Source organism: Lipotes vexillifer, unplaced genomic scaffold, assembly GCF_000442215.2.
Source record: "Lipotes vexillifer unplaced genomic scaffold, Lipotes_vexillifer_v1.1 scaffold73, whole genome shotgun sequence".
In the NCBI taxonomy this organism is placed as follows: domain Eukaryota; kingdom Metazoa; phylum Chordata; class Mammalia; order Artiodactyla; family Lipotidae; genus Lipotes; species Lipotes vexillifer.
Genome location: NW_006772656.1, coordinates 740,525 through 752,817, shown reverse-complemented (window position 1 = coordinate 752,817; position 12,293 = coordinate 740,525). Strand labels below are relative to the sequence as shown.

At 46.5% G+C, this 12,293-nt stretch overlaps 1 protein-coding gene across 1 annotated transcript in view; it reads left to right on the top strand.

Moving 5' to 3' along the window:
• The first annotated feature begins 213 nt into the window (after nucleotides 1-213).
• CRTAP (cartilage associated protein) overlaps nucleotides 214-12,293 on the top strand; it is a 36,064-nt gene continuing 23,984 nt past the window's right edge. The window contains exons 1-2 of the mRNA XM_007447696.1: nucleotides 214-771; nucleotides 6,056-6,205. Coding sequence (XP_007447758.1) covers nucleotides 301-771; nucleotides 6,056-6,205 — 621 coding nt within the window. The 5' untranslated portion in view covers nucleotides 214-300. The remainder of the gene's footprint in view (nucleotides 772-6,055; nucleotides 6,206-12,293) is intronic.

Here is a 12,293-nt window from a genome sequence, read left to right as displayed (position 1 = left end):
AGGGCCGCGCCTGGCTTGCAGACCGCCCTCTTTATAAAGGAGCTAACAGTGGAGCCCAGGATCACGGGTTAGATCGTGCTGGAACTAGAGGGCAGCGCCCCTCCCCAGGACACCCACTCCGCGCGGGCAGCTTCCCCCGGACCCCCGGATTGGGTGGGGAGGGGCAGCCGGACGGGGCGGGCCGGAGGCTGGCGTCCCCGCCTCCCCAGCATTCGGCTCGCCGCGTCGCTCAGTCCTCCCGCTTCCTTTCCTTCTCGCACCGCTCCTTGCTTCCTTCCTTCCTTCCTTCCGTCGGGAGCGATGGAGCCGGGGCGCCGGGCGGCCGCGGCGCTGCTGGCACTGCTGTGCGCTGGTTGCGCGCTGCGCTCCGGGCGCGCCCAGTACGAGCGCTACAGCTTCCGCAGCTTCCCTCGGGACGAGCTGATGCCGCTCGAGTCGGCCTACCGGCACGCGCTGGACCAATACAGCGGCGAGCACTGGGCGGAGAGCGTGGGCTATCTGGAGATCAGCCTGCGGCTGCACCGCCTGCTACGCGACAGCGAGGCCTTCTGCCACCGCAACTGCAGCGCGGCGCCGCAGCCCGAGCCCGCCGCCGGCCTCGCGCGCCACCCGGAGCTGCGCCTCTTCGGGGGCCTGCTGCGCCGCGCGCACTGCCTCAAGCGCTGCAAACAGGGCCTGCCGGCCTTCCGCCAGTCGCAGCCCAGCCGCGAAGTGCTGGCCGACTTCCAACGCCGAGAGCCCTACAAGTTCCTGCAGTTCGCCTACTTCAAGGCAAGTCCGCCTCGCCTCGCCCCGCCCCGCCCCCAAGCCTAGGCCCCGCCTCTAGGCCCAGGCTCCGTCCCTCGGTCCTGGACCGCGTCCCAACGCTCTTTCTTGACTTAGTTCTTTCCCACCTCGCGCTGCCAAAGGACGCCTTCAAATCCTGTTCCCCCTATTCTTCATCTTCAATAGAGATGAAAATACTATTCTTGAAGGGTTGTTCTGAGGCGGAGAACATACATAGAACGCCTAGCACAGTGTTATTTGAAGACAGACTCCTTTTCTGGTATATACCGTTAAAATCCCATTTCTCAAGTGAGTGGTGCCTTTCAGTAATAGGGCGGAAGAGGACCTGCGGAGCCGGCCGGTCCCTTTTAAAGAGGAAATTAAGGCCAGGAAAGGGCAGGGCTCCTTGGAAGGACACTTCCCTGCCTGGAGGAGAAGCAGCTGAGCGCTGTGATTCATCAGGGCTGGCGCTCTGGGCTGGCTGTCTTTCATCTAGAATGTAACACAGTTGTCTTCCTCCTTTTTGTGGCTGCTTACATTCTGCCTGTGATTGCTGGCTAAAAATAGCCACAAATTGCAGTCTCTATCCTTTAAGTCCTTACTCTGGGGACCCACAAGTTTTAAGAGGGGCTGAATTCCCTGTTACTGGATAAACAGGTTTTAGCTTGGTGGGTCTTCACTGGGTTTTGCCAGTAGAGCCCTCTCAAAGTCCAGTTTCTACTTTCTCTAACCGAAAACGAGTTTTTAAACTTTGCTTTCAGTCTTTGGGCTGCAAGATCTGTTTTTCATATTTCCCTGAAACGGAGCTGCGTGTCTGTTGCATTCATATGAGCCATAAAATAGCAGAAACCCTAAACAGGAGAAAAGCTGGGTTATTTCTATGCCTGGTTACAGTTTTATATAAGTATCAGATTTGTGAATGTTTGTCCTGGCAATAAAAAGACAATTTTAAAATAGAACGGGGATAAGATTAATACATTTCCAGAATGTATGAAATACAGAAATAATGGCTGACTCATACAAGCGGTATTTTTTACGCTAAAAAGGACTCGTTTTAATCCTCTCTCTTTTTTGTAGAACTTTTGGCAAATACAGTCTGAGCCAAATTTGAGTCACATAATCAAGGGGAAAACGTTTTATTTTTAAACCTGGAGAATAGTGGAAGCTCTGATTTCTCTAATATACAGATGACTTTGAAACAAATGCTACAGGGAGGAGGGGACTGCAGTGCTACAATGTGATCAGAAGGCAGGGGTTTCCTCCACCCTGGGATCCTCAAAGATTAGGAAGTTCATAGCTTCTCTCAAAACATTTTGTAGGTCTTGTAACAATCACTTACTTATAAGTCAGTATAGGGAATTCCCTGGCGGTCCAGTGGTTAAGGCTCCGCACTCCCATGGAAGGGGGCATGGGTTCAATCCCAGGTCAGGGAACTAGGATCCTGCAAGCTTCGGGGTGCAGCCAAAAAAAAAAGTCAGTATAATACCATCCGTCTTAGTATTTTGAGATCACTTACAGGGCAGGGAGAAGTTTAGAATTTTATAAATAAACCAGAACCTTCACTTAATTGCTTCAACTGAAAATCACTGAAAAAGTGATTTGGGGTGATGATATTGTATGGCTGATTTTTTTTTTTTTTCTTTAATGGAGTTTATATTTTCAAACTCTGTTTCTGGGTAGAGAGGAAATAATTGGTGGCAGGCACATTCATTCTACCTGGCACCTGACGGCTGGCAACAGGTACTGGAGATGGACGGTGCTTCCTGCTCTAGCAGTATCTGAAACCACGGTAGGTTTCATGCCCCCAGCCTGACTTAGGTTCATGTCATGAGCTGTGGGTTCTCTCTGTGGCCACCATCTCCATGAAATGCTCATCTTCCCCACAGGCCGAGGAACAGGTGGGCCCCAGCGCTTTATCATATCCTTGATGACTGTTGAACTCTGAGCTGACAGAGCTGGCTGCCTCGCAGGCATGCTTACCCCCTCTTTGCCTGGACCTGGACTCTGTCCTCCCCTGGTTGAGGGGTGGCTGGTTTGACAGGTGACTGGGAGCCTCTCATGCAGGTGGCTGTCTCTTAGGAACCCATGGCAGGGTAGGTTCCCCCACCCCCTCCTTCTCTAAAACCTGCCTGGGGTCTGTCAGAGGTTTAGCTGTCAAGATGTGGCTCCATGCTCCAGCTGACAGAGCTGGAGTAAAAATGAATAAAATCATCCTTCAGGAAGGGATTCCATTTTGCAAAACTCAGGTCCTGAGTGAGAGGCCTTAAAAAATCCCACTCTGTGCCACTCTTTCTAAGTGCTCTTCTGAGAATCAGAGAATCTAATTTCATTGGCACATGCTTTAAAAAGGGCTGCATTCATACTCTTCCCTTCCTTCTGACTGCCAGACTGGCCTTTTTCCAGCCAGGAGTATAAAGCTGTCTGTAGAACTCTTTCAAAGGCAGTACTGGGAATTCCCTGGTGGTCCAGTGGTTAGGACTATGTGCTTCCCCATCCCCCTTCCGGCCTCACCCACCCACCCAGAGTTCCATCCCTGGTCCATGAGCCAAGATCCCACAAGCAGCCGGCAGCAAAGCCAAAAAAAAAAAAAAAGGCAGTCGCACTCCAGGTCACTAGCTGGCATTCCCCAAATATCAGCACTGGCTTCTGGGAGTCTGTCCTTATCACCACCCATCACTCCTCCAGGGCAGTCACTGCCATTGTCTCTGGGCTCCCATGCTGGGGCAATTTTGCACAGGTATGTGCTATCCTTTGATTCTCGGAAATCCAGAGTGTGCCAAGTATCCCTTTATTTTTTCTCTCCAAACTGAATTCCCTAATTCTTGCCCCAGAGTGTCCCTCTGGATTGGCTGAAGGAGTCTCTGTGCACGAGATCCGGGGGCCTCCCCTCCCCCCCAAACAGGTTGTGTTGTGATTCCAGGGCACCGAGGGGCCAGGACATCGCGGGGGGTCCTCTGTTTGCTGCTTGCGTGTCCACACAGGGAGGTGTCCCTATCCCCGGCTGCCCACCTCTTGAGCCTCCCGCCCCCAGAGCATCCCATTCCTCTCTAAGGACTTCTGCTCTCCTGGGCTCCGCCTGCAGGTGCCAAACCTGAAAGTCAAGGGCCACAGACCTTGCTGCCCCTGCAGACCCCAAGGGGGACTTTCTTCTGGCCTAGAGGATTCCCCTTCCTCCCTCTTCTTCCAGGCCAGTCAGCTTCTTCCTGCAGCTCCCTCTCCCGATTTCCCCCTCTTCCCATACTTGCCAAGTCCTCTCAAGAGTACAGGGGCTTTTGTCATGTTTCTGTGTCCTGAGCAGACAGCTACCTCCCACGAGGCAGTGAAACTCAGAATCAGCTGACCACCACCTAGTGGGGAGAAGAGAGAGAGGGGAAAATAGAGGGAAACATGAATTAATTTCATGAAAATATTATGCAGTGGTGATGTTACATCCCAATCACTGGTACTTACCAAGTCCTGCTTTGTCGCAGGAACTGTGCCAGGTACCAGGAGTGCAGACATGAATGACACTGCTGGGTCCTTCAAGGCACAGAGTCTGGAGGGGGAGACAGACACATTAGCTGAGACCACAAAGAGGTGTGAAAAGCAGGGAGACAGACACAGGATGACACAAAAGATGCTATCATCAAAAAATTCACAAACAATAAATGCTGGAGAGGGTGTGGAGAGAAGGGAGCCCTCCTATACTGTTAGTGGAAGTGTAAATTGGTACAGCCACTGTGGAGAACAGTATGGAGGTTCCTTAAAAAAACAAAAATAGAGCTACCATATGACCCAACAAACCCACTCCTGGGCATATATCTGGAGAAAAACACGGTCTGAAAGGATGCATGTACCTCAGTGTTCATTGCAGCATTGTTTACAATAGCTGTGACATGGAAGCAACCTAAATGTCCATCGACAGATGAATGGTTAAAGAAGATGTGGAACATATATACAATGGAATATTACTCAGCCATAAAAAATAATGAAATAATGCCATTTGCAGCAACATGGATGCACCTAGAGATTGTCATACTGAGTGAACTAAGTCAGACAGAGAAATATCATATGATATCGCTTATATGCAGAATCTAAGAACAAAGATACAAATGAACTTATTTACAAAAATAATTATATACGTTTTAATTATAATGTATTACATATATTACATTATATATTATATAGTATATAAAATATATTAGTATACATATATCCATGATATAGTAAAGTTACATGTCAACATGTCTATCTGCAAGTATTCACCTGTAGACCCATGTATATGATGTGTGTGTGTGTGTGTGTGTGTGTGTGTGTGTATGTGTGTATCTATATATATATAGATGGAGAGAGAGAGGAAATGAATCCATTTGGTACAGGTTGGGTCAATTACTTGAAATAAACAGGTCATAAGGAGGCATGTCCCCCCACCAAAAAAAAAGAGGCTCTTGATCAAGGTTACGGGAATAGGGAGGGCTCACCTGCATGTCCAGTACGTAAAGGCAGGGATTCTTTCCCTGTTTTGCTCATTCTTACAGACCCATTTCCTAGAACAGTGCCTGGCATGTAGGAGGCTTGAAACAAATATTTGCTGAGTGAATGGATGAGTAAGTGAGGAGGTGGTGGGAATCACTGAGAACAGTGAAGGGAGATTCTGTGAGAGACTCTGGAAAGTATTGATATATCTGTCAAGGTTCTGGCAGAAAAGATGTGATATAGTCATACTGGGTAGTTGGAGGAACTTTTAATAAAGCAGGTATTTACAAGGGCTAGTGATAGTGAGGTGTGACACTCCCCCACCCAGGCCAGAAGGGGCAAGGGAGAGACCAATTGCTGAAAGCCAGAAGGAGAGATACCAGAAGGAGAGGGCCGCTTTGAGAGGGGCTGTGACCTTCAGTCAAGGGAGGGACCTTGCAGGGAGGGAGCCAGGACACTAACAGCCCAGCCTTATTCTCTTCCCTTCCTTCAGTCTCCTGTTGGGTTCCTGTTGGAGCTCCTCATTGATGAACCCACTGGAAGCTAGGGGTCAAGGGCGTCTGCTGTGACAGCCTGTACACCAGCCTCCTGGGCAGGGCAGGGTAGGGTGGAGACTGCAGGGCATAGATCGGGACAGGCACACAAAGGCCATCTACTCACCTGCAGCGAATGAACACTCTTCCAGAGTGGCTGGACCAGGTCTTGCTGGGTCTTGGAAATCACTGAACCCTTAGCTTCCAATGTTGTGTAGAAACACAAAGTTGCCGAAGGACTGAACAGACGTTCACGCTCACCACCCACTGAGTAGCTTTTCTCTTTCTTCTTTGTATTTTAGGCAAATAATCTTCCAAAAGCCATTGCAGCTGCTCACACCTTTCTACTGAAGCATCCTGATGATGAAATGATGAAGAGAAACATGGCTTATTATAAGAGCCTGCCCGATGCCGAGGACTACATTAAAGATTTGGAAACCAAGTTGTATGAGGTATATTTGCATTTTTTACACAGTGGTTATTTGCAATGCGAGCTGTCAAAGAAGCATATCTCAGTGAACATCTATTGACATCAAAGGACCGCTAGTGATTTTTGATGACATTTAGTGAATATTATGACAATAGAAATGATTGCCTTTTTAACACCTAGTTGATCCATTTAAGAATGCAATTTTACTTTCCATGATGATTTTTTTTTTGGGGGGGGGGCTACATGGGCCTCTCATCGTTGTGGCCTCTCCCGTTGCAGAGCACAGGCTCCAGATGTTGGAGGAACTTTTAATAAAGCAGGTATTTACAAGGGCTAGTGATAGTGAGGTGTGACACTCCCCCACCCAGGCCAGAAGGGGCAAGGGAGAGACCAATTGCTGAAAGCCAGAAGGAGAGATACCAGAAGGAGAGGGCCGCTTTGAGAGGGGCTGTGACCTTCAGTCAAGGGAGGGACCTTGCAGGGAGGGAGCCAGGACACTAACAGCCCAGCCTTATTCTCTTCCCTTCCTTCAGTCTCCTGTTGGGTTCCTGTTGGAGCTCCTCATTGATGAACCCACTGGAAGCTAGGGGTCAAGGGCGTCTGCTGTGACAGCCTGTACACCAGCCTCCTGGGCAGGGCAGGGTAGGGTGGAGACTGCAGGGCATAGATCGGGACAGGCACACAAAGGCCATCTACTCACCTGCAGCGAATGAACACTCTTCCAGAGTGGCTGGACCAGGTCTTGCTGGGTCTTGGAAATCACTGAACCCTTAGCTTCCAATGTTGTGTAGAAACACAAAGTTGCCGAAGGACTGAACAGACGTTCACGCTCACCACCCACTGAGTAGCTTTTCTCTTTCTTCTTTGTATTTTAGGCAAATAATCTTCCAAAAGCCATTGCAGCTGCTCACACCTTTCTACTGAAGCATCCTGATGATGAAATGATGAAGAGAAACATGGCTTATTATAAGAGCCTGCCCGATGCCGAGGACTACATTAAAGATTTGGAAACCAAGTTGTATGAGGTATATTTGCATTTTTTACACAGTGGTTATTTGCAATGCGAGCTGTCAAAGAAGCATATCTCAGTGAACATCTATTGACATCAAAGGACCGCTAGTGATTTTTGATGACATTTAGTGAATATTATGACAATAGAAATGATTGCCTTTTTAACACCTAGTTGATCCATTTAAGAATGCAATTTTACTTTCCATGATGATTTTTTTTTTGGGGGGGGGGCTACATGGGCCTCTCATCGTTGTGGCCTCTCCCGTTGCAGAGCACAGGCTCCAGATGTGCAGGCTCAGTGGCCATGGCTCACGGGCCCAGCCACTCCGCAGCATGTGGGATCTTCCCAGACCGGGGCACGAACCCGTGTCCCCTGCATCAGCAGGCGGACTCTCAACCACTGCGCCACCAGGGAAGCCCTCCATGATGATTTTAAAGCCACTTTTTTTTTAAATGCTACATTTTAGAAATATGGTCATGTGATGGTAGAATAAGATGGTAGAATAAAGACGTGTCTTGGAAATCATCTGAAAATGTCCAAGAATAGGAGAAACAGAAATATAATTCTCCACTTCTGATGAAGCTAGGAAACATATATATTAATACACACACACAACTTTATATCTTAAGTTGGAAAGGAAATAGAGGCGCTAGGAGGACTGACTTGACAGATTGGAGGCTACTTAAGTCTCTGCACCTGCAGAGCGGAATTCTGATGAGAATGAATGAGGATAACAAGAGGAGGAAGAATCTGAGCCCTTTGAGCACTTACTGTTGTCCGGCCCTGTCGAGCTCGGGCTCTGGGGGTGTGGATACCAGTGGAGGGTGGGCAGGGTTGAAAACAGAGGGATGTGTTGAAAGTACTCATGGGAGCCATTAGATCCTAAGGTCTGACTCCAGGGTTTCCTATCATGGGACCAGATCTCAAGCTCACTTTTTCACTGGTGGTGACCGTCAAACATAGTGGGCGAAGTCTCTTTCCTGGAGCCCTTCAGTTTTCCAGGGAGGAATTCTCCAGCCTTCTGCAGGGCTGGTAGGGTGTCCGTGCTTCTCTGCTGGTGTCTGAGAGCCAGTCTCGGGAGAGGGACAGGGGTCTCACAGCTGAGTCGGAGACCTTACCTGCTTCCTGGTTTTCAGCCCATGCCTCGACTCGGCTCTGCTATGCCTGCTCCCTGGGCCCTCAGCCTTTATGGGTAGAGTCTCTAGAAGAGACCACCAGTCTCTGGCAAGGAGTGGCTTTGGGAGGTGTGGTCCCTTAGGGGAGCAGGTGGGCCCTGGTGGGGGAACCCAGGGTTCCAACAGCTCTGTTCAGACTTTCAGCCCTGCTTTCTGTCCCATGCCTTGTGCCAGCCTCAGTGGTCCCTGGTGCCTGCAGGTGCCTACGAGTGTATAGCTCACCTGCTCTGAGGTCCCTCCTCTCTGATAATTTGGTTTTTTGTCTTCCCAAAAGTTGTTGAAATCTCTTGTCTGCTGCTTGCTCCTTTCCAGTTCTCCCGTAAAAGGATTGAGGTCTTTTTACTTTCTTCCCTGTCATTTTTTGGGTAGGGTTTGGGGAGCAGAATGCACTGTGCTTCACTGCAAGCAGCTGCACCCTTCTTGCCCTCTTTGGAGTCCTGCTGGGTGTGGCGGGCTGCCTTCTCCCCACCATCCCCACTGTGCCCAAGGGCTTCCTCTCTCTGCAGGGCTTTCTTGCTGCTGCCACGCTGCCATTTCTGCAGAGCCAGCGGCCTGGTGTTGCTGCTCTTTTACCCAGTCTCCAGGCAAAGCCCCTTCAGCTCTCTGCCTGTCTTGTTTCCAGGAGATGCTGCCTGCCCAGGAGGTATAAGGAGACCCACCTTCTTAACCTGAGGCCTTAAGTTGGGTGAAAATTTCAGGTCCCAGGGGTGACCCTCAAATACCCCCATTCCAGAGCAACTGAAAACAAAACTACAAATGGAGAGCCCCATGTGTATTTCAAGACCTGTCTTGGCCCCTCCAATTTGGCAGGTTTCCGCATGCGTCCAAGATCTCTCCTTATTTCTTGTGAAACCAGGCTGCTTCCTCAGCCCTAATTATTTCTTTTACCTGCTCCAGGCAACAGTTAGCAGAAATTCCTTGACGTTTCCACTATCTGGCACGCAGCTGCCCTCCCCAGGAACTTGTACTGATGTGTGGCACTCCTAGTTCATACTTCACTGTTAGGGGGAGGGGTATCTGACACTTGCTTAAGCTTTATCTTTTCCTTGAATCGATTTTTAGAATCACCTTTACTGAGGTATAATTTATTTAAAACTTATTTACTAATTTTAAGTGTGTAATTCGATGAGTTTTGTCAAAGGTACCACCACAATCATGATGTAGAATATTTTCTTCTCCCCTAAAAAGTTCCCTCATACCCCTGTGCAGTCCCGGCTTTGCCCTACCCCCTGACTCCTGGCAGGCACTGCTCTGGTTTCTGTCACTAGAGTTTTCTCTTTTTCCTTTATTCAAACTTGATTTTATTATCAAGTGCCTGTTACTTTTTTTTTTAAATTAAGACACACAATACTAAACAGTGATTTGAAAATAATCTGAATGAAAGAGAGAACATGGTATATCTCTCCATCTGTTTGTGTCCTCTTTGCTTTCTTTCATCAGTGTCTTATAGTTTTCTGAGTACAGGTGTTTTACCTCTTTAGGTAGGTTTATTCCTAGGTATTTTATTCTTTTTGTTGCAGTGGTGAATGGGATTGTTTCCTTAGTTTCTCTTTCTGATTTTTCATCATTAGTGTATAGGTATGCAAGAGACTTATGTGCATGAATTTTGTATCCTGCAACTTTACCAGATTCATTGATTAGCTCTAGTAGTTTTCTGGTGGCATCTTTAGGATTCTCTATGTATAGTATCATGTCATCTGCAAACAGTGACAGTTTTACTTCTTCTTTTCCACCTTGTATTCCTTTTATTTCTTTTTCTTCTCTGATTGCCGTGGCTAGGACTTCCAAACTATGTTGAATAATAGTGGCAAGAGTGGACATCTTGTCTTGTTCCTAATCTTAGAGGAAATACTTTCAGTTTTTCACCATTGAGAATGATGTTTGCTGTGGGTTTGTTGTATTTGGCCTTTTTTATGTTGAGGTAGTTTCCCTCTATGCCCACTTTCTGGAGAGTTTTTATCATAACTTGGTGTTGAATTTTGTCAAAAGCTTTTTCTGCATCTATTGAGATGATCATATGGTTTTTATTCTTCAGTTTGTTAATATGGTGTATCACATTGATTGATTTGCGTATATTGAAGAATCCTTGCATCCCTGGGATAAATCCCACTTGATCATGGTATGATCCTTTTTTTTTTTTTTTGCGGTACGTGGGCCTCTCACTGTTGTGGCCTCTCCTGTTGCGGGGCACAGGCTCCAGACGTGCAGGCTCAGCGGCCATGGCTCACGGGCCTAGCCACTCCGTGGCATGTGAGATCTTCCCGGACCAGGGCACGAACCCGTGTCCCCTGCATCGGCAGGCGGGCTATCAACCACTGCGCCATCAGGGAAGCCTGGTATGATCGTTTTAATGTGTTGTTGGATTCTGTCTGCTAGTGTTTTGTTGGGGATTTTTGCATCTATATTCATCAGTGATATTGGTCTGTAATTTTCTTTTTTCGTAGTATCTTTGTCTGGTTTTTGTATCAGGGTGATGGTGGCCTCGTGGAATGAGTTTGGGAGGGTTTCTTCCTCTGCAATTTTTTGGAAGAGTTTGAGAAGGATGGGGTGTTAGCTCTTCTCTAAATGTTTGATAGAATTCACCTGTGAAGCCACCTGGTCCTGGACTTTTGTTTGTTGGAAGATTTTTAATCACAGTTTCAATTTCATTACTTGTGATTGGTCTGTTCATATTTTCTATTTCTTTCTGGTTCAGTCTTGGAAGGTTATATATTTCTAAGAATTTGTCCATTTCTTCCAGCTTGTCTATTTTATTGGCATAGAGTTGCTTGTAGTAGTATCTTATGACGCTTTGTATTCCTGTGGTGTCCATCATAACTTCTCCTGTTTCATTTCTAATTTTATTGATTTGAGTCCTCTCCCTTTTTCTTGAAGAGTCTGGCTAAAGGTTTATCAATCTCATTTATCTTCTCAAAGAACCAGCTTTTAGTTTTATTGATCTTTGCTATTGTTTTCTTTGTTTCTATTTCATTTATTTCTGCTCTGATCTTTATGATTTCTTTCCTTCAACTAACTTTGGGTTTTGTTTGTTCTTCTTTCTCTAGTTCCTTTAGGTGTAAGTTTAGATTGTTTATTTGAGATTTTTCATGTTTCTTAAGGTAGGATTGTATTGCTAGAAACATCCCATAGGTTTTGGATCATTTTGTTTTCATTGTCATTTGTCTCTAGGTATTTTTTGATTTCCTCTTTGATTTCTTCAGTGATCTCTTGGTTATTTAGTAACATACTCTTTAGCCTCCATGTGTTTGTGTTTTTTACATTTTTTTCCCCTGTAATTTATTTCTAATCTCATAACATTGTGGCTGGAAAAGATCCTTGATATGATTTCAATTTTCTTAAATTTACCGAGGCTTGGTGTGTGACCTAAGATGTGATCTATCCTGGAGAATGTCCCATGTGCACTTGAGAAGAAAGTGTAATCTGCTGTTTTCGGATGGAACGTCCTATAAGTATCAATTAAATCTATCTGGTCTATTGTGTCATTTAAAGCTTGTGTTTCCTTATTAATTTTCTCTCCGGATGATCTGTCCACTGGTGTAAGTGAGGTGTTAAAGTCCCCCACAATTATTGTGTTACTGTCGATTTCCTCTTTTATAGCTGTTAGCATTTGCCTTATGTATTGTGGTGCTTCTATGTTGGGTGCATATATATTTATAATTGTTATATCTTATTGGATTGATCCCTTGATCATTACATAGTGTCCTTCCTTGTCTCTTGTAACATTCTTTATTTTAAAGTCTATTTTATCTGATATGAGTATTGCTACTCCAGCTTTCTTTTGAATTCCAGTTGCATGGAATATCTTTTTCCAACCCCTCACTTTCAGTCTGTATGTGTCCTTAGGTCTGAAGTGGGTCTCTTATAGATAGCATATATATGGGTCTTGTTTTTGTATCCATTCAGCGAGCCTTTGTCTTTTTTTT